At 42.6% G+C, this 26,576-nt stretch overlaps 7 protein-coding genes across 12 annotated transcripts; 4 read left to right on the top strand and 3 right to left on the bottom strand.

Moving 5' to 3' along the window:
• Positions 1-1,469: 1,469 nt before the first annotated feature.
• LOC6568667 (broad-complex core protein) lies at positions 1,470-4,382 on the top strand. Its single transcript, XM_032741046.1, has one exon. It carries the CDS (start codon positions 1,722-1,724, stop codon positions 4,029-4,031), a length of 2,310 nt encoding a protein of 769 aa, XP_032596937.1. The 5' UTR covers positions 1,470-1,721; the 3' UTR covers positions 4,032-4,382.
• A 1,443-nt stretch (positions 4,383-5,825) lies between these two features.
• On the bottom strand, positions 5,826-9,097 carry LOC6568668 (zinc finger and BTB domain-containing protein 41). The gene is made up of 5 exons (XM_001995288.2): positions 8,794-9,097; positions 8,014-8,733; positions 7,618-7,957; positions 7,029-7,206; positions 5,826-6,954 (listed from the first exon to the last, which is right to left on the bottom strand). Exons 1-5 carry the CDS (start codon positions 8,962-8,964, stop codon positions 6,510-6,512), a joined length of 1,854 nt encoding a protein of 617 aa, XP_001995324.1. The 5' UTR covers positions 8,965-9,097; the 3' UTR covers positions 5,826-6,509.
• Positions 9,098-9,241: 144 nt separating this feature from the next.
• On the top strand, positions 9,242-10,103 carry LOC116805916. The gene has a single exon (XM_032741110.1). The coding sequence runs from the start codon at positions 9,355-9,357 to the stop codon at positions 10,072-10,074; it is 720 nt and encodes a 239-aa protein (XP_032597001.1). The 5' UTR covers positions 9,242-9,354; the 3' UTR covers positions 10,075-10,103.
• Positions 10,104-10,158: 55 nt separating this feature from the next.
• LOC6568669 (peptidyl-prolyl cis-trans isomerase Fkbp12) lies at positions 10,159-11,154 on the top strand. The gene is made up of 3 exons (XM_001995289.3): positions 10,159-10,321; positions 10,477-10,547; positions 10,610-11,154. The coding sequence occupies exons 1-3, from the start codon at positions 10,285-10,287 to the stop codon at positions 10,826-10,828; spliced, it is 327 nt and encodes a 108-aa protein (XP_001995325.1). The 5' UTR covers positions 10,159-10,284; the 3' UTR covers positions 10,829-11,154.
• Positions 11,155-11,656: 502 nt separating this feature from the next.
• On the bottom strand, positions 11,657-12,633 carry LOC6568670 (protein lin-37 homolog). The gene has a single exon (XM_001995290.2). The coding sequence runs from the start codon at positions 12,562-12,564 to the stop codon at positions 11,743-11,745; it is 822 nt and encodes a 273-aa protein (XP_001995326.1). The 5' UTR covers positions 12,565-12,633; the 3' UTR covers positions 11,657-11,742.
• Positions 12,634-13,324: 691 nt separating this feature from the next.
• LOC6568671 (protein germ cell-less) lies at positions 13,325-19,097 on the top strand. 2 transcript variants are annotated; one of them, XM_001995291.3, is made up of 4 exons: positions 13,325-13,460; positions 16,908-17,078; positions 17,149-18,096; positions 18,220-19,097. In XM_001995291.3, exons 2-4 carry the CDS (start codon positions 16,936-16,938, stop codon positions 18,890-18,892), a joined length of 1,764 nt encoding a protein of 587 aa, XP_001995327.1. In that variant the 5' UTR covers positions 13,325-13,460; positions 16,908-16,935; the 3' UTR covers positions 18,893-19,097. The 2 variants fall into 2 exon arrangements, with proteins under 2 accessions (XP_001995327.1, XP_032597079.1); XM_032741188.2 differs by lacking the exon at positions 13,325-13,460 and adding an exon at positions 15,892-16,013.
• Positions 19,098-19,449: 352 nt separating this feature from the next.
• Positions 19,450-25,154, bottom strand: LOC6568672 (protein EFR3 homolog cmp44E). 5 transcript variants are annotated; one of them, XM_001995292.3, is made up of 9 exons: positions 24,963-25,154; positions 23,717-23,921; positions 23,513-23,666; positions 23,200-23,445; positions 22,904-22,945; positions 21,955-22,085; positions 21,015-21,878; positions 20,220-20,850; positions 19,450-20,150 (listed from the first exon to the last, which is right to left on the bottom strand). In XM_001995292.3, the coding sequence occupies exons 1-9, from the start codon at positions 25,045-25,047 to the stop codon at positions 20,007-20,009; spliced, it is 2,502 nt and encodes an 833-aa protein (XP_001995328.1). In that variant the 5' UTR covers positions 25,048-25,154; the 3' UTR covers positions 19,450-20,006. The 5 variants fall into 5 exon arrangements, with proteins under 5 accessions (XP_001995328.1, XP_032597077.1, XP_032597075.1 ...); XM_032741186.2 differs by lacking the exon at positions 24,963-25,154 and adding an exon at positions 24,460-24,541; XM_032741184.2 differs by lacking the exon at positions 22,904-22,945 and having other exon boundaries at positions 24,963-25,153.
• Positions 25,155-26,576: the final 1,422 nt, after the last annotated feature.

The following is a 26,576-nucleotide window of genomic DNA, read 5'->3' as shown; positions in this document are numbered from 1 at the left end:
GCAGCCGGAAAAATACGCGCACACGTTTTTCGAGGGATGTTTGCATATTTCCCCCATTTTTTCTTTTTTTTCATTTTTTCTTTTTTTTTATACGCATTTTGCTGTCACCCTCCCACTAGCCAGCACACCCCCTCCCCCCGTACCCATCCACACACCTCCTGCTGTAATATTTTGTCCCATACTCCATTTGGCAAAAGGCGCTTTCACTTTTTATGGCGCATAAAACTTGGGGGGGTTTGTTTGGCGTTGGGCATAAATTTAAAAAACACCAAGATTTTTCCGCCAAAAACCAGCGGAAAAAAAAACAAACTTTTGCAATGAAATGGCGCAGGAATTGGTGGGCGGAGGAGGGGCAGCAGGCAGTTGAAGGTGGCTTGGGCAGTGGGGGAAGGGGCTGGTGAATTTGGAGTGGAAGCAGCAGCTGCCTGCCCTCCGCCCCCTTCTCGACCAAAAAAAAAAGAAATACACAATATTTTTTGCACACCTGCCTGAGCTATTACAAATCTATATTTATATATATATATGCATATATATTATTTATATATTTATTTATATAATACAAAAAAGTCAATTCTCCGTTTGCAACTTATTTAAATTTAATTCGCATTAAAATTGGAGTATTAAATTTGAAAGTAAATTAACTAAAAAATAACAATTTTTCAAATATGCACTTTTGAATTTCTAGGTGTATTCCACACATTATATACATCATTTCATTACATTTTTATATATTATATATCATTATGTACACACTTATTTTGTTGAAATCTTCTATTCCAATTTACCTTTCCATTCGCATGCCAATTTTCACTGATTAAAGCAACCGGTGCGAAAAGAAATACACAATTTGGTTTTTTGCACACTTGCCCGAGTTACTTTAAATGCATACAGTTGCGGAAAAATGAATAGCACCACTTGCATTAGAAATATGTCTCTTTAAAATGAGCAAGTTTAATGATTTATTAATGTATTTAGTAGTTGAAGAAGTATCTTTGAAAAAAAGTATCATTTTATTTAACACTTTCAACTTATTTAAAGTGAATTAAAATTAAAAAATTAAATTAAGCAAATTAATAATAGAAGCATTTTTTAAATGTGCTTTAATAATTTTGAAAATTAGAAACAGGTTAATGATTTCTATGAAAAATGCGCAAGTTTTGACACTATTTTTCCAAGCAACTTTTTGGTGCAAAAAATAATAAAATAGATTAAGTAAATTTAGACTTTTTTTTGAATAATTACTCCCATTTCCATTTCGATTTGCATGCCAATTGTCATTGATTATAGCAACCCGTGCGAAATTCAGAACTCTGTTTTTCTCAAATCTTTGCTAAACTTTGCAAAAAAATTAAAATAAATTTAGATAAAATAAAATATTTTTTCGCTTCTTTCGCACCGTTTAGGCCAAGTGGTGAAGTGTAAGCCTTAAGCTGGCGCTCAAGGTCAGGAAGCATCTCGCCTCATATTCGCCGACGCTGCTGAGCGCCGCGTTCACCTCACTGAACAGCGCCTACCACAGCAGCAGCGACACCGCTCCCGACGAGGACACGCCAGAGCCGGAGCACGGCTCGCACCAACAGCGCCAGCGCCAACGCGACAGAGAGCGAGCCGAACAGCGCTCGGAGCAGCGAGAGAGTCATCATCAATCGCATCATTCGCATCATCATCATTCGCATCATTCGCATCATCATCCGCATCAGAGTCAAAGATTGGACGCTGGCATGGGCGGGCCAACGGCCGTGGCTGGAGGTGGGGGTGGAGGAGCTGGAGCTGGAGCTGTCGGCGAGGGGCAAACCTATTGCTTGCGCTGGAACAATCATCAGACGAATCTGGTGCAGATCCTGCACACACTCCACGAGATGGGCAGCTATGTCGACTGCACCCTGGTCGTCGACGATGAACAGTTCAAGGCACATCGCGTGGTGCTCGCCGCCAACTCACCCTATTTCCAGGCCATCCTGCAGGACGTGCCCCAGGACCAGTGCTGCATCATATTGCCGGGTGTGAAGGGTTTCGAGATCGCTGCACTGCTGCAGTACATGTACACCGGGGAGACGACGGTGACGAAGAGCCAGGAGCCGGAAATATTGAGGACAGCCAAGGAGCTGCAGGTGAAGGGTCTCTACGACAATCTGATGAAGTTCAACCACAAGGCGCAGAGCAGCTCGGCAGCCAGCGAGGAGCAGCAGCGTGCACAGCATCAACAGTTCCAGGGCAGTCAGTCGCATCATCCACATCCCCATCTGCACCAGCAGCAGCAGCAGCATCCACATCATCATCCCACATCGAGCATTAGTTCGAGCAAGCCGCTCAATGGCGCTGGCCAGGATGTGGGCGTTGGCTATCATCATGCGCCGCATTCGCATCATAGTCATCATCATTCCTCGTCCGTGATCTCAACGTCCACGCAGCACATCTCGCCCAGCGCCGCCATTTCGAGCAGCTGCTCGCCACCACCGCCACCGTTTGGAGCAGCTGCCGCCGCCGCCGCTGCTGCTGCTGCTGCCTCCTCCGCCTCCGCCGCCGCCTCCTCCTCGTATCAGACGCCTTATTCAAGTTATCCCAGCGCCGCTGCCATTTCGGCTGGCGAGGCACCGCTCACGCCCACCCACTCGACGCCACATCCACATTCAGCTGCTGCTGGGGATGCGGGCAACCAGTGGCCACTTTCCCCCTCCGCCGCCGCCGCCGCCGCCATGCTCAACTCTGTCTACGAGTCGGCTGCGGACATGAATCCGCTCAAGCGCAAGAAACTCTCGGCCATTTCGAGCATGCTGCTCAACTCCACGCGGGACACGCCCATTTTGCGCAACGTGTTGGCTCAGGCGAATACGGCGGACTCCTCGCAGCCGGCGCAGCAGCAGCTGCTCAGCGAGAAGACGCCCACCCATCAGCATCAGCACCAGCACGCCGCTGCAGCAGCTGCTGCTGCTCCACATCCGCATCACGGCAGTGGCAGTCACAGTTTCAATGGCTCCGACTATGGCGGCGACAAGGAGCCTCTCTCGCCGCACACGGATCGCTCCTTCGACGAGGAAACGGGCGGCGTCGGCGGACCAGGCGGCGGCAAGAAGCCGGAATGGAAACGCTACAAGCAATACACCCGTGCGGACATGATGTGTGCGATTCAGTGCGTCCGCGAGGGCATGAGCGCCCTGCAGGCCAGTCGCAAGTTCGGACTGCCCAGTCGCACGCTGTATGACAAGGTGCGCAAGCTGAACATCACCACGGGGCGTGGCACACATCGCACGCCCAAACGTAGTCCGCCAGGTGGCGTTGAATCCTCCGCTGCGTTTCCCTATTCCGCTGCGGCGGCGGCGGCTGCTGCGGCTGCTGCTGCAGCCGCTGCCCAGAACTATGGTCAGTCGGAGCTGGAGCGGGAGTCGAAGGAGCAGCAACAGCACGGCCAGCATGGTCAGCACGGGCATCCGCATCATGGCATGCCGCCCACAATTCCACACTCGGCTGCCGCTCTGCTGGACCATGCCTTTCTGCAGCAGGACATGGCTGGCCGGGAGGCGTTGCATGCCATGGCTTTGGCGGCAGCAGCACACGCGGCGGCCAATCGCATGTCGAGCAGTCCGCCCGGGTCAAATGGACACGCGGCATGCCGCTCACCCAGTCACTATGGCGAGGAGGACGAGGCGTCCACGACGCTGGAGAAGCACGAGCACGACCAGGAGCTGGAGCGTCTGATTAAGCGCGAGGCGCTTGAGGAGGAGCGTGATGCGGACGATGAGGACGATCTGCACGATCAGGTGGAGGATCTATCGCTGGCTGGTCGCAAGGAGCGACCAGAATCACCCTATTCCCCACCGCCGCCGGCGCAGCAGCCGGAGAGTGCTGGCGTTATTATGCATGCGGCGACCACAAATGGCGCCAAGGAGCAGACGGAGCTGGCTGACTACAGAGATGTGGAGTCGCCACCAGCGCCGCCAGTCAGGGATCTGAAACGTGAGCTGCTGGGCAGCGATGAGGCGACTCTAACCGAGGCACAGGAGGCACAGGCAGAGTCACAGCACACCGACTGATTGATGCTAACGATGGCCTGGCAGTATGCAGCGGATTCCAGCCACGACTCCATCTACTAGGCCAGGCAATCCTCAGCCCAATCCTAATCCCCAATTCCCATCCCCAATCCTTCATCAATTCTGGTTCGGCGTACAACGTGCAACAAAAACAAAAACAAAAAAGAAAAGGAAAGGAAAACTTCATTTCGGCATCGGATCGTTGATCGTTTAGCGGTAGTTAAGCTTTAATAACCCAAATTCCATATGAAGCCCCGCTCCACCTCCCTCCACACACCTCCATCCACACTCCAACACCCCGGGGCACAGATTTGGGGCAGGCCTGCACCTTAAATACAAGAAACAAAAATTGAAATCAATACACAAAAATATAATTATTATTGTTGTTGTCAGCATCACTTTGTGCCTAAAAAAAACAGTTAAAACTAAACATACATAGCATATAGCATATATAGGATATATAGCATATAGAATCTAGACTTAGTACACCCACACACACACCCACACACACACACGTCTACACACATAGAAGCAGAATGGAGGCAATTAAAAAAAGCATATGTAAACAGTACATAAGACTGAAGCATATATATATATATACATATATATATATATATAGAGTGGGCGTGGCAGAGCAAAACGAGAGGCTCAATACATATAACTACATCGATCTGGTAGATCAGATCGGACCAACAACAACAAACGAAAACAGATTTAGCAATATTTTGTACAACTATCTTAAAATGCCAGTGATTTGTTTTAAAACTAGTTTAGCTAATAGTTAAACAACAGCTGCTTAGTTTATGATTTCTTAAAAAAAAAAACTATATAAATAAATATATTATATATATAAATATATGTGTGTTTGAGCTAAATATAAGTAAACGAACTACCTCAAATGGCTCAATAAACAATTGCTAAACTTTATTTGTTAAATTAAAAAAAGAAAAAACAAAAACATACAAAAAAAAATAAATAAATGTCCTGGGTTGAATTTTATAAGACTGACACCGACTCATTTCAACACACACAGACACACACACACACCAACACACACACACACACACACAGCTACAAAAATTAATGCGTACAAAATGTAATAAGAAATTAATTAGTTTGTAAGCTTAATTCAAATTGTAATTAGCAACTAGTTTTAAGTGCAACAACAAAAAATAATAATGCAAAAATCAAACAAACATGCGCTGGGGGCAATGCAATAGGCTCTTTATAAGTACATCTATATATGTGTATATATATATATATATATAGATATGAATAAATATATATATATATGTATATATATATATATAGTCTTAGTCTTACACACACACACAAACACATCTGCCTAGCCTTAATTCATTTTTGTTACACAATTTGTACATATAATTAAAAGTATATATATATATATATATATATATATATATAGATTGTCTAATTGATTAATTGATTAATGCAAATCAAGTATTTTGCCGTTATTACATTTAGTCTTAATTTAAGCACACAAAATTCTTGAATGCAAACATTTTTTGTAATTAAGCCAACATTTTCGGTATGTAATGCAAAATAAAACTGACTGAAGATTTAAATGTATATGAATAAATGAATTATTATGTTCATTTAACTAAAATCGGTATCGGTATCTCAATGGTAAGTAAGATATACACACATACATATATACACAGGCATATAGCTAGGATCAGACTTTTGCTGGCATACAAAATATATAAAAACATATTGGAGAAGAAATCAAATCAAAATGTTGGTATTATTATTATAATTATTAATTTTATTGACTCTTTTAATGGTAAGTTTCACATTTATTCGAATAGAAAAATATATATAAACACAGACATATAGCTAGGATCAGACTTTTGCTAGCATCAAAAGAATTAAAATCAAACTAAAATATCAATTTAAACATATTTGAGGCAAACAACAAAAGTCATTCAAAAGTCGAACACACTCGACTAGCAGTTAACTTTAAAGTATATATATATATATATATATAGATGGAAGTGAACTACGCCTGGCTAACCAGTGTTGCCCACTTAGAGTTATTCCCGCTAGATTCACCGAACGAAGGAAACAACTCCAAACCCATAATGATCAGCGTCAGAAGACGATTCGATCTAGCCTCGGAGACTATCAGAGCTAGGGATTTCAGATTGTTTATATTACATAACAGGATCTACTATAAAGATATTCTGCTAAGGTATTTTTGATAAAAGTAATATAAGTTTACAAAATACAAAAATAAACAACAGGTTAAACAACGTTTATATAAAAAATTAAATTTAGTTTCCGATTCTGATGCGTGCTTTAAAATAATTTAATTTAGTTTCTGAATCCGATTCTTAAACAATGTCAATTCCTATTCCAATTTGACACAGATACGTTATATATATATATATGTATGTGCAAATATACATATAGCTTTAAATGATGGATAATTTGTACGATATTAGGCAACACTGAGTGGCTTCACTGGCAGCCCACACAATTCGGTGGCTTGCGATTATCAAATTCACAGATGCCAATGGCCAAACGCGAGGGTTTATTGTGTGGCAGTGGCAAGGTAGGCCGTTGTCCCTTTGTCCACATTCTGTGTGGCATGTTGAGCATGCGTGCCGAATACTGAGGCACCTGAACGGGCTCCTTGGGCACCGGATTGCAAATGGAGAGCGCATGCTCGATGTGAATGAGGGGCGGCTCATCGTTGGGACTGTGGCGATCTTGTTCGCAGTGGGCCAACAATTTGTGCTCGCTGAGAAATTCGAGGCGGCAATAGTTGCAATGATAATTGATGCACTTGCTGTGCATCAACTGATGCCGATCCAACTGGTGCTGAAACTCGAACTCATCGTGGCACTTGTGGCAAATGTAAACGCCCCGATTCTGTCGATGCAGATGATAGTCCAAGAAGACCCTGCCACAAATCAAATTATCGCAATTATTATTTGTAGAAGAGCAACCATGTAAATTGTAGTAGTCAATTCTTACTTGCTGGTGAAAACATCGCCGCATTTGTGGCAGTAGAACCAGCTCATCTTCCAGTGATGCATGTAGTCGTGCTTCATCAGGTCGACCAGTGTGTCCGTCTTGTAGTAGCAACCGGGCGCAAAGCAGGAGAACGCCTTCAGCTGCACCTGCGTCTTCAGCATATCAAGCAAATGGAGATCTGCGAAAAGGCAAACGCTTTTTACAATATATAATTTGAATATTCAATTGTTATTGAACAATTAAATAATTGAAAGCAATACTTGCAACTAACAATTCTATTAATATCAACATTGTTTATATTATTCTTTTAACTACGCATTTGCTACTCAGCATGAAGGCATAATAAGTAATGGAACTAGGAACAAGAATCCTCAGGATATATCATTATGAGCAAGCATTTGGAGCATAGAAAAGCTGATCCAGCAACCAAATAACGAGAGTTATCAGTAGAGTTACTAGAACTCTTAAACTTCTATAAATTAGCTGAAGTTTACATCTTTCAACCTGACTAATTTCTTAAATGGAGTTTATGGTAAACTGATAATGAACTGACAGCATAATTCGGATCAAAGTTAATTTGTCGCCATACCATACTCCTTCTCTGTGGTTATGTGCGACTCCTCGAGCACATAGTCATCGTAGAGCATGGATAGATTAAGGGCACTGTTGCTATTGCTCCGACTATGGTTGACGATCCAGTCGCCGGTGAAATTCATGCGACGCGTATACATTGTATCCGCCACGGAGGTGGCATCGTCATCATCCTCACCGTTGTACTCTTCATCCTCATCCTGCTCCTCCTCATCCTCCTGCTCCTCCTCCTCCTCGTCGGTGCTTGGCTGCCAGGCGTGGGAAAGAGCTCGGGAACGAGCTCGGGAACGAGAGCGCGTCGATCTTGGCTGATTAAGGGCTGCTTGCTCCGCCAAAGCCTGTCAAGGAAGAGTGAAATTTATAGTTCAGCAGTTGGCAAATTGGGAGCACTTACCTCCAGCTTGGCACTGCAGATCGTGTGATGCAACTCCCACTCGTATTTGGTACCGAACTCGGCCTCGCAGAGATTACAGCGATGCACACTTTGATGGGTGATCCGCTGATGTTGACGCATGGCAACAATGCCGGCGAACTCCTTCTCGCAGTGCCGGCATTGAAAGGTACGCGATTGACGCGCCTCATCAACCAGATCCTCCTCCAGCTGGTGCTCCTCCTCCAGCTGCTGCTCCTCTGCCTCGTTGCGCACACGGCACACGGCCGGACGATGTTGTTGCTGATGATGACGACGACGACGCGAACAGCGACGCATGTGCAGCGTGTATAGATCCCTACGAAAGTAGGCACGCTCGCAATGCGCACAAATGAGCCGCGTGCGCCACTTCCAGCCATCCAAGGCGGCAGAGTTTCGCTGCCCACCCGACTCCGTCGCTGTCGGCGATTCCGGTGGCTGTGCGGAGTAAGCCTGCAGCACCGAACACGACGAGTGACTCGATGAAGCTGGATGAATCTCCTCCTGTGCGAGTGGAGCAACTGTTGTGGAGACCTCGGCGTCCGCAATGGGTGGACTACTCTGACGTGCAGTGGGCAACTTGCCGCCGGCGCATGTCAAACGTTGGAGACGCTGCATCAAGGAGCGTGTCACCTCCGAGTGCATGTTCAGCTTGCAAACGCATTCCACACAAATTGCACGCAGCGTCATCTTGATAATCTCCGGCTGCAATTCCAATTGGAATGATTAGCTTCGAATGATTAGCCTTGAAATTCTTCTGCTTACCGGTAACTTCCAGTCTCTGTTGAGGCGTCGCTGCATAACAGAGTTGCCGCTCAGATCGAGGAGAGCGGAAGACATGGATTTGGGACTGGCGCAGATAGAGCACGCATCGAATCCCGTGTTCTCTGACGTATCCGGCCTGCTGCTCGACGCCGGCTCCGGTGTATCCTGCATCCTTGCGTACGTTTGTTAAAGAGTAATCCTTACAAACAATAGGAAAACTACATGTGTGCTGTTTTTTTACGAGTTATGCTCAGGGCACAGAGTTACCACACAGCCCATGCATTTCTTTATCTGTTATTTGTTTTGCTTTTTTTCCAAATTTAATTTTTTTGATTTGCTTTTATTTTAACTACAGTTGTTTTGTTTAACGCTTTAGTTTTATTTTATTTTTTATCAGCAATGCAATTTGCAGTTGGCATTTTACAGCACTGCACTCATTTATCGATATATCGCATACACCCGTAATGATAGCTGCCGCTCTTCAACACTAGACACATGTGTCGATAGGCAAATTCAAGCACGACTCTTTACGAACGTCATTTAATTAATGTTTAATATTTAATGGAGATCATATCTGGTGCCAATCTTTATCTACGTCAACTGGGCGAACGGCGGCCAAATATATCCGGTTTGAATTCCAACATATTCATCGAAGGCGGCCTCCAACGCAATTCTCTTGTCGAAATCTCCGGCCGGCGAAACAGTGGCAAAAGTTTACTCTTGATGCAACTTGTGGCGCATTGCCTGCCTCATTGCGATGTTATATTAATCGATCTCAATCAGAAAATCGATATGCAGCTACTGGGTGGAATTGTTAAGCGTGTTGTTCTCACGGAGAATCCAAATGCAACAGCCGACAAATTACAAGAGATATTCGCAAAGTGTTTGGACTCATTGGAAATTGTGAATTGTTTTTCATCACGACAGGCACGAATGGCTTTAAAAACTCTCGATCATCATTTGCTGCTCGATAATGAGCGGATCAGTTTGGTTGCCGTCGATGGTCTGTGTGAATTTTATTGGTTTGATTTGGCGCCAAATACTCGCATGCGCAAGTATCGATACTATGTGAGTTGGCTGGAAAGAATAAACCGCATCTCCAAACGATTCCATGTGTGCTGCATGTGGACAGTGGATAACAGTTATCTAAAAAATCGATATGCACCCTTCAGGGGCATAACAATCGATCACAAATTACAGTTGAATTTGTACAAAAAAGGCAGGCGCACGCTAAATAATCAAAACATAATTATTAACGAGCAGGGTATACAGTTTGAATAAAAAGTACATTTAATTTTCAATCTTCACAATTGGACGCGCCTTTGCATTTGTATTCAGTGTGTATATATCGATAGCGTGTCTGATTCAGTATCGATAGTTTGGTTACACGCTGCCATCACTGCTTTTTACAGTTCGAAGCGACGAGAAAACGTGCTAAAAGTTTTTCAGGCATTCCCCCAATTAAAGAGAAGCAAGAAATTTAGCATAAAAATGGGCGTACAAGTTGTTCCAATTACACCCGGCGATGGTAAGTAAATTAATATGTGACTTTGTGTTGTTTATTTCGCTCGATTTAAGCTAATATTTGCGGCAACTTTTTTCGTATCCGTTTCTCTCTACACACATATGCACACAAGTATAGCTATCTCACTCATGCACGCAATTGCATTCGTCTATTTACAGGTAGCACCTACCCAAAGAATGGCCAAAAAGTATCGGTGCACTACACGGGCACCTTGGACGACGGCACCAAGGTGAGTATATAAATTAGATATGTTAACAGTAATGTTATTATTGCACTCTTTTCTCACGTTAGTTTGATTCGTCGCGGGATCGCAATAAGCCCTTTAAATTCACCATTGGCAAGGGCGAAGTTATTCGTGGCTGGGATGAGGGCGTTGCTCAGCTCAGTGTTGGACAACGTGCCAAGTTGATCTGTTCGCCGGATTATGCGTACGGCAGTCGCGGTCATCCCGGTGTCATTCCCCCCAACTCCACCTTGACTTTTGATGTCGAGTTGCTCAAGGTCGAATAAGTCGGCACTCGTCGCTGCAGCGAATAAAAACAGCCGAAGCGCAACTCGTATCTGTGTATGTGTTGAGTCACTGCGTATGCGTGAGCACACACATACACACACACACAACATGTGCTTTGGCAGTCGCAGCAGCAACAGCAACGAAGGAGAGGAAGAGAGTGGAACGGAGAAGAAGGAACCAAAACAAGAACAATCCAACAGCATTTGAATTCTCGATTCAAAACAATTTAAATTAGACATAATTATAACAAAATACATACAGATTATTGAAAATGGCAAACGCATTTAAACTACGCATTCAAATAAACATTTATTCAAATGAAAAACTAAGCGAAGTCAATAATCATCTTATAAATCAGCGGCTAATTAAATTCGAATCTTCAATTGAGATCCGCTTCTTGCATTCTTGCATAAAAAAAGTTTTGAGGACATTCTAAATATAAACATAAATATATTCTATTTTTCACTACACAACTCTGCTAACAAGAGCATCAGATTTTGCGCATAGAGAATGCATTCGGTAAGGTAGAAGAGTCATTCACTAGTTCGCTGCTGGTGTTTGAGCTCACTCAATGCAGAAAGAGACAGAGAGAAAGAGTGCTCAAAATAAGGCGTCAAACTGATTGAGCTTTGGCTTAAAATCGTTCGCTCTCTCTTCAAAGTTACTGCCCCCAACAGAAAGAGAGATTGAGCTTCTGCTTAAAATCGCTCTCTTCTGCCAAGCTCTCTCGACTCTCTGCTCTAGCGTATGAACATATACATATGTATGTTTGTTTGTATGTATTTGTGTACTTCTGCTGCCCGTGTTTATAAATCGATCTTGTTGCAATTTCGACAGCTGATCAAATACAAATTTATTCAAGTGAAATGAATTATCCATTACTATTATTATTATTACAGTATTATCTAATTGGTTATTTGTGTTTGCAGACCTCGTCAATTATCTGATTGATTATCTCGTAACGGGCACGTTCGTATGCCTGGGCATGTTTGAGCCTATGGCAGCGCACCTGCTTCCAGTGCGTCATATTGGAAGCGAGCAGCTTGTCTTTGCTGGCACCTTCCAGATTGCCGGAATCTTTGTGATTTGGCTGTGGCAGTCGTTGTGGTATCGGATCCATGTCCGTGTCACGTGGCTTCGGCATCTGTTTGACAACCTTCAATTCGCCGCTGCGCAACTGGGCCAAAATCTCTTCGGCGTTATCTTCCCGCTTGACGATGGGTACCGAGCCGTCAGTTTTGTAAATGGCCACATTGGGATTACGCGGCTGATTGGCCATCCACGCCCGGCAAATCGGATAAAGCGGCGTTTTATCCTCATATTTGGATAAGTCTAAGCTGCGATCAAATAAACGCATCACGTAGGATTCGCTGTGCGGTTTTGTTCCCGTTTGATTATCGACTTTTTTATATAGCGAACGTTTCGCTTTGCTGCGTCCAGTTGAAGATGCGGCTGCGGATGGTGATGCGGATACGGATGATGATGTTGCAGTGGAAGGGGAATCCTTTTGCTCGGATTGCAGTTTAGCGGCTTGCAGTTGGGCGCGCTGTTGTTGCTTCTGCAGTAACAGCTTCTTCGAGGGACGTCCCCGAATCGGCAGCTCCGATTCGATGTCGTCGTCAATTTCGAGCATAGGCAGTGGTGGCTCCGCCTCCTCTTTGGATTCGGCTTTGCGGCGCTGGGGCGTCGTCTCGCCACTTGCTGCACGTTGTGGTTTCTTTTGCGGCACTTTCATGTCCTTTGTTTTTTAGTTGTATTTTCATCAACTTTATATTTTCAAATGCAAGCTAGGGATGAGCGATTAAAGAGTATTGTGCTATCGGCAGACCACCACTTTTGCACTGCTTGCATTTGAATTCTGGATTTAACAGTGTTGTTATTTATTGCTATTGCGACGCTGTGAAATTCAAATTAGTGCATTTTGTTTCTGCGACATTCATTCAGTTTGTATTTTATTTTTCAGTTGAATTTCGTTCAACAATTTTATATATTTTAGAATATTTTTATCAATTTTAATTATTAAATGCAAAAAATGTTAGTAATGGACGATTAAAGGGTATCGCGTTATCGCCAAACCATCACATTTTCACTGCTTTGTTTACATTTTGGATTTAACACCGCTTCTTGTTACGTTTAGATAATTATAGCTGATAACATTCATAACTGCAGTAAAATTCAAATTATTGCTTTTCTTTTTCAAAACTGAGAAGTGGGAAACAAAGCTGAAAGAATTTGTTGTTATGTATTTAGCACAATTTTTAATTTGATTAGTAATACTAATGACTAATAAATAATAAGAGAACATTAATTATTATTGTTGCAATAACACAAATAACAGTGATGTTAATGATAACAGCGATGTTAATTTAACATTAGCTGATTAAAAATGTTTCTGTTTTTTCTGCTCTTTTTCCTTGGGGGACATTGAGCAGCAATGGTTAACAGACTTGCTTTTGATACGCGGAACGGAGCGGTTGCTGTACGCGCAGTGTTGACAAAGAAAACAAAAAATTTGCATGCATATCGCAAAAAATGTATTTGCATTAATATTACTGAATTTGCAATAGGATTTTGAAAGTGCAATTGTTTTATGTAAATTCACACATACATAATATATTCAATTAATAAAAAGTGAGTGCCAAATTGCAGTTACATAAAAAAAAACTGTAACTTCCCATTTACAGTAAGTGTGTGCATTATTATTGCATTCTTTTTTTCTCGTTTGTTTTATCAGGCTGCTATTTGCGTATGTGAATGTGTGTCTGTGTGTATCTTGAGTTTTGTTGTTGCATTTTGCGTCTTGTTTTGTTACGCTCTCTTTCGGTCTCTCACGCACTGAGCAACACAGATGAGAGAGCGGCTCTCTTTGTTTATTACTGCGTCGTTGTTTTCATTTGCTACTACTTACTAATCTCTCGTCTCTCCCTCTCTCCCACATGTGCTTAACATTTACTTTGCTTTGCTATTTATAGTGACGTTTTAACTGTTACAAGAGCATCCACTGCACCAGTATCAAAGAGATAGAGTGCGAACGAGAGAGGGAGAGCGAGCGCAGTGTTTATTGGTCATTGGGATTTGTTGACAATCTCGTTTGGCATATTTTCTACACTCGACTATTTCGGCAATGTATGCATGTATGTGTGTATGAGTGTGTGTGTGTTTCTCTATAAACTTTGACGCTATCAGCGCTAAACAACAGTAAAAGTAAATTTAAGGTGAAGATTCAAATGTGCCCAAGCCAAAGCAAATCAAAAGAAAGCACATTTTACCAATCAGACCGTTTTGTTGTCTGCTCTCAGCCGAACAGCTGTGCATATCGTGTCTGGGGCTATATCTGTCTCGCCCTCCCTCAAGTTCGCTGAACCTACGTGCATATGTATGCGTGTCTGTGTGTGTGAATTGGTATCAAAATAAACTTTATCAAAACTTAACACACAACATACAAATGTTTACGGCAGTCGTTTGCCATTTTTAACACTGTTTCCTAATTGGATTCTTATGCGACAAATAATTACAATTGTAAATCCAATTTGCTTTGATAAACTAGTCCAGCATGCCCGACTATTAAATAATAATAATATTAAATCTCTGCTAGTATTTTAATTTTATTAACTTTACACTTCACTTTTTAACACAACAAATGGAACACAAGCGTTATTTATGACTTTATATTTATCTATCATAATTTGAAGAGTGTGTCGCCTAAAGCAAAAATAATAATAAAATTTGCGCTCAATCAGATTGCAGCACAAAAAAGCCCCACGCAATTCGACTGCGATTTTTCCTTTCAATTATTAAATTCCAACTTTATATTACTTTTACGTTGCTCACCACCAATTTTAAAATCAACCAATTGACTTCCAATCTTCTGTTGAGTTTGGCTTCTCCTTTCTAGTCGTCTATCCGCGACGCTTGTGTACATGTGGGTGTGAGTGTGTGCGTGCATCTAAGGACAACGAGTAAAAGGGACAGCCAAATTGTAAATGTGCATCGCAGCAGCAAAAGCTTTTAATAGGCACAGGCAGTAGGTAAACAGTCTGTTTTAACTCAGTTCTGCTTTTACATACGTTATTTATTTATCAGTTTCTTTGAATTGGACGCATTCTGAATAAAACATTACATTTGCATAACATTAATATGCATATATATGTAATTTGTTATTCCACAAATGAAAAGCAATTTTTACACTTTTTAATATTTAAACTAATGATGCGAAAATCTAATTCTATTCCCACGATTAATCAAGCATTGCAATGAACAGAAGGAGAGAGTGAGACAAAGAAACAGAGTGCATCAAATAAGCTTCGGCTTTAAATCGTTCGCTCTCTCGTCTAAGCTCTCCCACGCTTCTGCTCTTCTTCTTTTGATGAGACGTAAACAGAGAGAGGGAGAGAGACGCCCACGCCAAAATACGCTGTTTGAGCTTCGGTTTAAAATCGCTCTCTTTGCCAAGCTCTCTCACGTTTCTTGCTCTCTTTTATGAAATATTTACTTGAGAAACAACAGATGCATGCAAAACAATACCACGCATGTATGTGTGTGTATGTACAGAGGTAGGCGCATATACATATGTGTGTATGTGTTTGTATTTTTACAATGTTCAATAAGCTAAGGCACATTTTCGAAGCGAATTGCAAGGCATTGGAATTGTGTGATATTTTATTACTTTAATCTATTTCTAGTTTTATGATGCATTTAAATTAAGCAAACTTGATTTTTAGTCGGAAGTGAATCAGAAATAAAACTTAATTAAAAAAAACAAATAAGTTTAAATGCTTCAGTTAAAATTTAAATGAATCTGTATTTTAATTTGCATACTATGAAATATATAGTCTGCGAAAAGTTAAAAATTAAAATTAAAATGTTATAAATTGATATTAATATGTTTTAAATAGAAATCTATCACAACGCCATCTTTTCTCTTAGCAATAGACAAAAAGTTCTTGGGAAATGGTGCTGTTCTCTAACCGTTTTGACTTTTTCCTATTTGCAGGTGTTCCGGGTTCAAATCTCGAATCGAGTTCTGTCTGCGCCCGAACTTGTTGGCCTCTTTGACGATTTAACTCCACGTTACTTGGCCTTAACTATTCGGGCAACAGTAATTTTTTTTCTTTTTTAAATGCAACGCTTGCAAGAGTGAGGGAGATGGTCTGCAAAGATATGTGATATCATCAGAAATCAAAAGTAACAACAAAACAAATGGCGCTCTTCTCTGCGCTCTTTCTCTCTCTCTCTCTTCTTCTGCTATGACGCAATCATCGCTGGCGTTGCAATCGAATTGCTTGGTTTTTGTTTAGTTTTGTTTCTTATAAGAAAAGTGTGCCCAAAACTGGTTTTCAACTGCGCCGCACCAAAAACTTAAATATCTCTATGTATGTGTGTGTGAGAGAGAGGGAGAGCAAAAGAGACTGTGGATGAGTGCGTAATTTCCAAGCCTATTGCGAACATGATGTAAACAAAGCACACAAAACACAAAGCTTTAGTTTTTATTTCTAAATGGCCTTGACACGCTTACAACAAACATAAAAAACATAAACAATTGTTTGTTTAAGTGTGCGTGTCTGCAACTTGATGAACTCTTTGTTTATCGCGTCTCGAAATCGAATTCGAATTCGTTCTATTTATAAAACAGCCAAACCACCCCCCCCCACGACCACGCTCCCTTCTGCTGCTGCTTTGAAGGCTGTTTCTGTTTACTGGGCGGGTGACATCATCTGTTGAGCTTTACAGCTGTTCACCGATCTGAACATTGATTGGAATCCAATGCATTTTCCAAAAAATAAAAGCTCACAGGACGCCTACACACTAATGCTTTCTTTCTGTCTCGCTCTAACTGTAACAATTTGACCCCATTAAAGTTGGGCGCGCTTTTTGTGTGGTGAAAGTGGAAATTAGAAGTGGGAGTTAACAGCGACTAATAAAAATGTGGGTCAATTAACATTGCCACGCAACCTGTCAAAATACTCCAACAAAATAGTCGCTTACAGTGCCTGCTAGAAATTTAGAACCGAAACGTACAACAAATAAACATAATGCGTCAATATCAATAGTATTTTATATTTTTTTGCATTTTCTCAGCGGGAGAGAGAAAGGAAGTCAAAGAACAATGGGCCAAATTGTTGGATCCATGCAGACAAATGTCGCCGAGGTTTTTGGCGGTGTGCGACGCAAACGGAAACGTAGCCAGGATTCAACTGTAAACCAAGAAGAAATCGAAAGGGCCAAATTGGAGGCACAATCCCCAAAAAAGTGAGTAATCTTGTAGAGAAGAGCAGAGAAGTGAATATATATGCGATATTCATGCGATAATCTTTTGTAGAAAGAAGCTGTTGACAACGACACAGTATATATATAAAGCACTGTTCAAGGAGCAAAAGAATTCGGATGTGGCTGTAATGGCCCTGGACAAGGTGTGGCATCTGCACAAAGTGTATCTCAGTCAGAGTCCCTATTTCTACAGCATGTTCAACGGTTCGTGGAAGGAATCCCAACAGAATTTCGTTCACATCCAAATCCTCGACGATCGGATTAATGTAAATAGTGTGGATGCCGTATTTGGCTCGATGTATTCGGATGAAATTGAGATTGAGATGAAGGATGTAATAGCTGTGTTGGCAACGGCGACACTCTTCCATTTGGACGGCATCATTGATAAGTGTGCCGAGGTGATGGTGGACAGCATTAATGCGGAGACAGCCATACACTATTATGAGGCTGCCTGCCAGTATGGTGTCATGCTCGTGAAGAAGGCCACCTTCAAGTGGTTCCAACTCAATCTGCTCAGCATTTACAGCAAACAACCGAATCTGCTGCGACATATACCAATCGAATTGATGTATCTACTCACGGCCAGCTCCGATTTGTATGTGATGCAAACGGAATTCTCGTTATATACCCTACTCCGCACTTGGATGTTCCTTCAGCTGCATCCGCACTATGATCCCGATGATCCCGTGCAGCGTGCCGAGGCCCAAAAGCAACAGGAACGTTTAGTTAATGCTGGCGTCGAAACTCACACGCCCAGCGTTGATGTTGTCCAGTGGACATACTTTGCTAGCCGCATGGAGGAGCGTTCATTTCTGGCCACGCCCGAGGGTCAGCCCTATGTGCGTGTCTTTCAGCGGCTGCGCACTCAGTATTTGACTAATCACTATATGGACCTGAAGATCATCTTCAATGATAATATCATACCCAAGGAGTGGCTCTATCGACACATCCACAGCCACTGGGATGCCCTGCTGCGCATCGATCATGGCCAGGACGATAGGTAACTAGCTGCTTCTGTTCAGATTTTTTCTTGTTCTTGACTTGATAGATTTATGTGCTTCATTTGTACTCCATTTTTGCTCCACTTATACTCAATATTTGTTTTCCATATCCATATTTATAGCAGTCCCAAGCAGCTGGACAACGAGGAGTTCTTGGAGAATTGCATGCGTTGCGGTCGCCTGCTGCTTGAGCCCGGCTATCAAAAGTGGCGCTGGACGGGCTTTAACTATGGCATGGATCTGATACTCATCATGGATTCAAGGCGACTCAACATTCGGCGTCATCATCGACACGAACATGAACGTGTGCTCAGCCTGCAAACAAAGCGGAAATTTATGATACGCACCACGGTCACCTCGATAAATGCCCAGCGACAGCCTGTGCACAGTCAGAGATCGGAGATCATTACACTGAGTCTGGAGAAGAATGAGGAGGTCTCCTTGATGGTGCTCGATTCACAGCTGGTGCATCCGCTGCTCATCTCTATCAATATGCTGGTCGTGATGCCACCGAATCAGAGCTTCAAGGAGATTGTCCCGCTGCTTGTCGAGGAATCGTCCTCCTCCTCCTCGCCGACGACAACCATACCCATTTCGGAGATTGGCGGCGCCACATGTGAACGTTCCCTGACCCCGGGCAGCGCGGATGACTCAGCGGTTTGTGTTGGTGGCAGCAGTGCTGGCGGCGACTCGGATGCATCGCCTCCGCCGCCAACTAGCCGCTTTAGCTGGGCGGCGCGACTGACGACCAGCGACGTTGGCGGGGAGCCCTTGTGTCGCGACGTGGCGTGCTGAGCACGTTGCATGCCCCCAAACACCGCCCTCTCATCTGTGCAACAAGCACCTCTACTCGAGTCGAGTCTCGTTTTTTACATATAGTTTGTACATTCGTTTTCCGCTTTTCATATATATATACTCCCTATATATATATATATACGCCTTAAATAATTGTACATTGTTCTTTGCACACTCTTCTCCATAAATATATATATTTTTTGTATATCTTTTACATTATCTACTAGCAAGCAGATAGTCTCTAAGTTTGTAACACACTCAATTTAAGTTTAAATGCACTTGCAACAATATTCAATGTGCGCCCTCGCACATCGGTGTTCTCTATATATATATATATATAGACTACATAATATATATATGATTTTTGTAATTTATGTACGTATAATCCAGATAATCTAGTTAGGCGGCTGTCGAACTCAAACGTAATCGCTTGCGTCATTAAATTAATTATAAAAGTGTCCGCTAAAAATACGCCCCCAAACAAAAAAATCAGTTAAATTAACCTCACTAAATTATTACATATATTAAATGTGTGAACTTTTTTATAAAAAAGCGTCTTTTATTGCATGGTTAACAAGGTAATATGTATTTATTAATAACAATACTCTTTAAGCGCATTTATTAATCAAAAGAAGAACAAAAACTATAAATAATTCGCGATTATTTGCATATAAAAATCATTGTTTTTCTCATTGAATAGTTAACAAGGCATCTGTATTTATTAATGACAATACTATTTAGTGCATTTAATAACAGAAGGAAACAAAAAGAACTTTTAGCCTGCCTCCAAAAAATAAATTACAAATAATTTCGTTATTATTTGCTACACAAAATTCGCATAAATATCACATATTAAATGTGTGAACTTTTTATATAAACAATTAAGTGTCTTTCTTTCTGAATATTTAACGAGGTATATGTATTTATTAATAACAATACTATTTAGTGCATTTAATAACAAAAAAGCAAAAGGGTTTGTCGTGGTCAAGAAAAAACTATTACCCTACCCCAGAAGAAGAAAAGTACAAATAATTTAGCTATTATTTGCAACCAGGGGGAACCGGGGGAATCCCCGAGCTGGCAGCATTACTTATTACCATAGCTTATAGGTAGGTTAGTAGTAGAACAGCTCGGGAAATTTCGTCTCATAGACGGGCTTCTCACTCTGCAGGGCTGTCTTGTTGTCGCTTTGGGTAATCTGGCGCTCCACGGCTAGCGAGTTGAAGAGCTCATTCAAACGATTCTGGATGAGATCGTGCTGCGAGCAAATAAAACAGGCGAAATATTTAGTAGAAGCTATGGATTGGTTTACTGCTATATCATCTACCTTCGGTTCGGTGCGTCGGATCAGATCATCGAATTCACCCTCACGGAATGTGCGCACTATTTGCATTTGTTTTTCGCGTTGTTCCCGTTTCACGGCCTCCGTTGGCTCGGCCAACGCTCGCTTCATTGCATCAAAATTGAACTCCGGAGAGAGGGCTTTCTTGGAGACACCCGGGGAGCTGCTCACGCTGTCTACATCCCCATTGTAAACGGTCAGATCGGCGGAACTGTTGCGTTGCGCATTCTGATTGCTAACCGTTTCCACCCACGAGTGCCGATGACCCGGATGATCTGTCTGATTGAGTGTGTACGGTGCTCCAGTATTCAGACGCTGTGCATCCATGCCCGCATTTTGCATACACTCGCCCAGCGCCAACTTATCGATGGCCAGATGGGGAAGCGATAGATTCAGGTTTTTACTGCTGCTGGACACCTTCTTTGGGTCGAGCAGTGGCGGCAAATAGTAGGTGGCTTCCTCGCGTCGCGCCTCAATTATCTTCTGGGCGTACTCGAGCAGACTGTTGATGCCACTCACGCGCGAGATGAGCACCAGCAGCGCTATCGAGATGCCATGCAAATTGCAGCGGTGCACAGCGCCCAACGTTTCCAGAGTGCTTGCCACTTGCTGTATGCTGCAAAGATATAGATGAAAGAGATTAAATTAAACTCTGCTAGAAAAGAACCTAATTCATTGCATCTCAAAATAAGCTCGAAGTTAAAGTGAGGGTTTCCTCTTAGTAAATTGAGTTACTTCTAATTGTGTTCCATTAGAACTCTAGTACAGATATACGCTTACCCCAGTATGAAGAGCAAGAACTCCTGGACCGTCTCGCTACAGGACATCTCGACGATGAGCAGCGCAGCTGTGTTGTAGCTGGCGGAGAGCGCATCCACGCGATCCGAGAGCGCCATGCTGTCGATGAGGGCCTGCATAATGTTCGCTCCGTACTTGTGCGTGAAGATGATGTCGGAGCGTGAGGGTGGCTCTTGGGAGAGAGCCGGATACGGCTTGACACTGACACTGCTGAGCACCTGCTCGTTCTGGTGGCGATCCAACAGAGCCTGGAATATCTGCATTACAATCATGCGGGTGGGATCGTGTGGAGCACGTGCCATTCGCAACAGCGGCTGCAGGAACGAGGCGGGAAAGGCTTTCTCAAAGGAGACGGTGCTGTATTGATTGCCCACCTTCAGCAGCGATTTGAGCAGTATGTTCTGCAGCATCTGATCGCCCTTGCTCTTCTTGGACAGATCCGGCACCGTGTTCATGATGAACAGCATGATCTCAATCTTCTGATAGTCTGGATGATGATTGGCAAACTCGCCCAACGCATTGATTAATGCCTCCTGGTACTGTGACTCCTCCGGTGTTATTTCCGTTGTGGTGCTGACGCTGGTCCGCAAATGCGTCAGCAGATTGTTAATGATGTCCAGCGCCGATGGACCCACACTCTCGCCTGCCGCAATGGCAATGATCTTGGAGAGCACAACGGCCAGCGAGGTGCGTGTCTTAGGCGACGACTTGAAATTAGAGTCCAAATGTTGCATTAGGGTCTCCACAACGGTGTACGAGTACTGTGGCTGTATCGAGATCATCACAATGCGGAACGTGTGGATGGCAAAGGTGTTGGGCACCCACAGCTCGTGCCGATCCAGATGACTACGATTAGCAAATTGGATTGGCATAAATGGAGACTGAATACTTATTACAGCATTTACTAAGTGGAAATACTCACGTCAGCAGCGGTTTTAGTACGCTGCGTATGTGTCCAAATGAGGCACGGCCCACAAGTTCGCGCAGCACCTCCTCGGCCAGCACTGGCGGCGTCACATTGGTGGCATCCTCAACGGGTGTCAGGTCACCCGACTGCCAATGGGGACGAGAGAGAGAGAGTGCAACGTTAATAATACGTTCTTCTACTGGGGCCAGTGAGAAAAGCTATAAAGCTAGCTGAATATATATAGAAGTAAACGAGGGTAGGCCCAGAAGTAACTGACAAGCTTCTGGCTTCTATTTAATGCAATGCCACATCTTAGATCGATCTATTGTGCCATTCTGGGCTTCCCTAGATGGACTACATCTTTATCTATCTGCTATGATGTGCTTTGGACTTACTTTCTCATCGATAGAGTTCGCTTCTGACTATACCCATTATGGCTAGCGTTGTCTTCTTAGCTAATAATGCGCTATCCAACAATCAATAAGTATTCCAAGTCTATTTCTTGCTTAAATCGTTGTTATTCTTTGGTGACTCCGCCCAGTTCAATTATCGCCTCGGCCTTTCTTCGTTTAGGTGCCTTCCTGGTCATCTTGTAGCCTATCTGCCACCATTCTCTCCTGCTTGTCTGTCGCTCTCTCTATATGTATATCCGACTGTACCGATAGATACGTTTCCAATTAAGGTCTGCAAACTGCACTCGCTTATTGCTCATAGATCGGCTAGAAATATGCTGGTGTACGTGCCTAGGGATTCGTGCTACGATGTTCGAGGTCTGTGCACGATCCATTGCTGTATTTCAGGGAGTTCAACATCATCTAATGTCGTAAATATTCCCTCTTACTACTCATAGTGGCCAAAGTACTTTTGGGTCTACCCTCGCAGCAGATGAGAGACTATAGAGAGGCTATAGAAAGAATATAGTTATAGTTAGTAGTTAATATGCAATTTGAAATATTTCAATTACCGCCAGTAAATTTTTCTTCACAAACATAACGTTTACACAAAACTGTGTATTAGATGTTGATGTTGTTGTTGTAGTTGTTATTGTTGTTGTCATTGTTATTATTGTTGTGTGTTTGTGTTTTTTATATATTTATTTTTTTTTTTGGATTGGGTTCAATATACGATTCGATTGCATTAACAGAATATACGAAAACAACGAAATTAGTTTAAAATTTTACACGTTTTTTCTTCGATTAGCCAATTTTTCATATTTTAAATGAATACTTAATTAATAATTGAAATTAAATAATGACTCACCTGCATATTGAATAGCAGAGAAGGCACAATCTTTTCCATATGCTGTGCCTCCCAAATATTCTCGACCAGATCGTCGGAGACCGTCTTCCGAATGACACCCTGCAATCCCTTGATGCCAGCAAGTCGAAGACTATCCCGCAAATCCTGACTATCGCTGTGGCACATGGACGAGAATTTCGAGATGAAGAAATCGTAGCGTCGATGATACGACGGCGTGTCCTCGTTTATATTGGCAAACTTGACGAACTGGAGGAGCAGAAAAAGCAGCAGATGATTAATGTGTGTATTGTTATCAAGATGGAGCTGAGCTTACAGAATTGGTTGCCATTATTTTTAAATTCGGATTCGAATCCTCGAGCAGTTTTTGAACCATGCGCAAAAATGATTCCACAAACAGATTTAGTGTGGTCTGAGCATGACAAGCTTGGAGCAACAGATCCATGGCCTCCATGGCAATCTCGGCCAGTCTGTGGATATAAATAAATAAGCAATAATAATATGAAAATTAATTGCTCACTTGTAGCGCTTGCGATTGATGTCTTTGGTGGCCTTCTGGTAAAGATATTCGCCAATACGATCCAGTTTGTCCGGCGAGCTGAGCGAATAGAAGGTCAACTTCTCCATATTCGACTTGACCAAGCCATCCTCCGGATTCACTGGGAAAATGTTGTCCACAAGACGCTTGTAACGTGGACGCAGCGCTGAACAGCAACCGCAGCAGCCTAGAAGGGCGCAGGGAAAGGCACAGTGATTAGAGGGATTTGGCAGGCAAATGTGAATGCAACGATAGGTAAACATGACGACGACGTCATCGCTAAGATTGCAAATTTTTGGCTGAGTGTGTTTGAGTTGTGCACTTTGCTAATGGCGAAAAGCGACTGTTTATTGTCAAAGCAGGAATTGGGGCAGCAGGGTGTGACGACCATTTTCCTAGTTCCCATTCCCCCTACCAGCCCCACTCCGTTCCAACCCCAAACCAAAGCCAAAACCTTATCTTATCGCAACTATAATCGTTAAGCGAATTGACCTCTGTCGCGTGATATGTACATTTATTGTGTGTGTGTTTGTGTTCTGTTTTTGTGCGTTTTGCCTTTTGTGGCACATCTTTGGCGCGTGTTGTTGACGACTCCTTGCCCCGTGTGTCTTGTCCTCTTCCTCATCATTCGTCGCACTTTGATGGCGTCATTCTCGTTTCGCTTTGGAGGTCAGACTCTCGCTCTCACTTTCTCGCTCCCCCTTTAAACCATATATATAACTCACCAGGCATGTTTGCTGACTATTTGTTGCTGTTGTCTTTTTTATCGCAACGTTAGATAATAAACGCTAGCGATAATAATAACTATGTTGCCTTTGCTTATGTTTTATTTGTCTGCTCGAAATTTTTGTTTTTCTTTTATTTTTCGCCGAGTTGCCAGCCTGTAGGATTTGCCGGTCTGGCAGCGCATTTGGCATGAAGTTGGCTGCACTGTTGCATTAACAGCTGGCGTTAATGATAATGCTGCCCGCTGTCTATTTGAAATGTTTGTTTTATTTTCATATTGCGTGTAGTTGGCTTAAATACGGCCTATGCCTGATAATATTGTCACCTCGAAATTGTAGTTTGTTTTGCCAATCTGGCAAGGCATATGACATGAAGTTGGTTGCGTTGCACACTTAACAGCATTGCTCCACCACGATAATAGTTGCGCGCCTAATTTAAGTGCGCCTGTTGTGTTTAATTTATTTGTTTGGTTTTTGTTTCTTTCTTTTTGTAAAATACTTACAACTGGGATCTGTGCATTTTTGTACGAAGCTATCGAAGAACTCGGGCAGTTCGGGTGGCTCAAAGCAGCAGCGAATTAGCGCCATTGAATTTATCACTTATTATGTGTGTGTGTGCATGTGTATAAATGGTTTGTTTAAGTCAGCTGTTGCTGCGTAACGGGAATAAAGCTCTCGTTTTCACTTGTGCTCGAAGCTTTTAATCACATCTATGTATATAGACATAAAGTATATAGATACACACGTGTCTTGTTATATATAAACTTTCTATATAAAAATAGTTTCATGGAGTGGAGCAACGTTTGACATTAACAATAATAGAATTAACAAAACAATACGCTTATGTTGCATAAAAAGCTTGACACCAAATATGCACAATTATTGCCAAAATTCACATTTTTAACAGTTATTTATCTTAAATTTATCTTTGAATGCTTTCACTTCGACGCGTCCTTGGACCAAAAACAAATCATTTGCAAACTTTGCTGCTGCGAATCCGAACAAATACTGAATGTGAAAAAAGCTGCGCTACACTTGCCAGGCTTCGCGTGTCTAAGAGAGCTTTCAAATATGAAAAGCTCAAGGGATGCGCTAGACGTACGGTATTAATACATCCATGCAACAGCATGCTAAGAAAGAGCTTTTACCTGTTTGGCATTTACCGTTACCAATTGCACTCGAACTCGAATTCGGCGTCGAACAGGAATGTAATCGTGAGCCGAATGGCGACGACCACTTGATTCTTTTAGCGTTGGCGCCGAGAAAAAATAAATGAAAAAATGATATGGCGAATGCTTCTTCTTCACACGACAATTTCGTGCGTTGACAACTTTATTAAAGTTAAATGGACTCCTTGACGCACGAGATTGTGAAGAGAGAGAGAGAGGGAGATGGGTGAAAAAAGTGTGAAATGAACGTGGGACGAATTCAGCATTTGGTGCTTTATAGTTGCTTGACCGTTGAAGACGATGACGATTGATGATTTATTTGTATATAAATATATATATATATATATGTATATATATTTTTTTTTTCATTTTTTGATTAATTACTGTGATATTCAAATTGAAGTGTGTGCGTGTGTTTGTGAATTATATTATTCGGTTTGCTACCTGCTGAAGTATCTGCCAACGATTTGCTTTGTTTATGACACTTGCTAGAATAGTTTCATACAAACGCCTTGGGGATTAAGCGCTTCTTATTCACAGAACTCGTATTCAAGATGAATTAATTAGTGAAGCCGACCAACAACAGCGGCAGCAGCAGCAGCAGCCGCAGCAGCCACAGCCAGTGTAATGACTTGTGATGGAACGCAGCGAGCGATTATTATAACTAGCCGAGATCGTGATTGATGAGCTGGGTGTGTGTGTGGAGACACCCTATTTGCCTCACTGCCTCCTGACTGCCTCCTTGGACTTGGGAGGTTGGCATCGCTTCTCGCCTCACGCTTACTGTTTGTTTTTCCTACACTCAGAAAAACAAAACCTCCCCATATTTTAGTAAATCACCCTAAAAAAGAGCGAGTCTTTCAATTGGTCGATTTGGGGCGAGTCTTTCTAAATTTGACACATTTTTTCCATCATATTTACAAATTATAGCTAGACAATATGTTTTTC

The sequence above is a fragment of the Drosophila grimshawi genome, unplaced genomic scaffold (assembly GCF_018153295.1).
Source record: "Drosophila grimshawi isolate 15287-2541.00 unplaced genomic scaffold, ASM1815329v1 contig_1367, whole genome shotgun sequence".
In the NCBI taxonomy this organism is placed as follows: domain Eukaryota; kingdom Metazoa; phylum Arthropoda; class Insecta; order Diptera; family Drosophilidae; genus Drosophila; species Drosophila grimshawi.
This window is presented reverse-complemented; position numbering and strand designations above follow the sequence as displayed.

What these genes read in the sequence shown, in the direction of transcription:
- LOC6568667 (XM_032741046.1), top strand. Translation starts at nt 1,722, where the DNA reads ATGGGCGGGCCAACGGCCGTGGCTGGAGGTGGGGGTGGAGGAGCTGGA.
- LOC6568668 (XM_001995288.2), bottom strand. Translation starts at nt 8,964, where the DNA reads ATGCAGGATACACCGGAGCCGGCGTCGAGCAGCAGGCCGGATACGTCA. An exon ending in TCTGCAGTGCCAAGCTGGAG is followed by an intron (nt 7,958 to 8,013) that starts GTAAGTGCTCCC and finishes CTTCCTTGACAG; the next exon opens with GCTTTGGCGGAGCAAGCAGC. An exon ending in GGCGATGTTTTCACCAGCAA is followed by an intron (nt 6,955 to 7,028) that starts GTAAGAATTGAC and finishes GATTTGTGGCAG; the next exon opens with GGTCTTCTTGGACTATCATC.
- LOC116805916 (XM_032741110.1), top strand. Translation starts at nt 9,355, where the DNA reads ATGGAGATCATATCTGGTGCCAATCTTTATCTACGTCAACTGGGCGAA.
- LOC6568669 (XM_001995289.3), top strand. Translation starts at nt 10,285, where the DNA reads ATGGGCGTACAAGTTGTTCCAATTACACCCGGCGATG. An exon ending in TCCAATTACACCCGGCGATG is followed by an intron (nt 10,322 to 10,476) that starts GTAAGTAAATTA and finishes GTCTATTTACAG; the next exon opens with GTAGCACCTACCCAAAGAAT. An exon ending in CCTTGGACGACGGCACCAAG is followed by an intron (nt 10,548 to 10,609) that starts GTGAGTATATAA and finishes TTCTCACGTTAG; the next exon opens with TTTGATTCGTCGCGGGATCG.
- LOC6568670 (XM_001995290.2), bottom strand. Translation starts at nt 12,564, where the DNA reads ATGAAAGTGCCGCAAAAGAAACCACAACGTGCAGCAAGTGGCGAGACG.
- LOC6568671 (XM_001995291.3), top strand. Translation starts at nt 16,936, where the DNA reads ATGGGCCAAATTGTTGGATCCATGCAGACAAATGTCGCCGAGGTTTTT. An exon ending in GAGGCACAATCCCCAAAAAA is followed by an intron (nt 17,079 to 17,148) that starts GTGAGTAATCTT and finishes AATCTTTTGTAG; the next exon opens with AAAGAAGCTGTTGACAACGA. An exon ending in GATCATGGCCAGGACGATAG is followed by an intron (nt 18,097 to 18,219) that starts GTAACTAGCTGC and finishes CCATATTTATAG; the next exon opens with CAGTCCCAAGCAGCTGGACA.
- LOC6568672 (XM_001995292.3), bottom strand. Translation starts at nt 25,047, where the DNA reads ATGGCGCTAATTCGCTGCTGCTTTGAGCCACCCGAACTGCCCGAGTTC. An exon ending in AAAATGCACAGATCCCAGTT is followed by an intron (nt 23,922 to 24,962) that starts GTAAGTATTTTA and finishes GCGCCCTTCTAG; the next exon opens with GCTGCTGCGGTTGCTGTTCA. An exon ending in TCCGACGCACCGAACCGAAG is followed by an intron (nt 20,151 to 20,219) that starts GTAGATGATATA and finishes ATTTGCTCGCAG; the next exon opens with CACGATCTCATCCAGAATCG.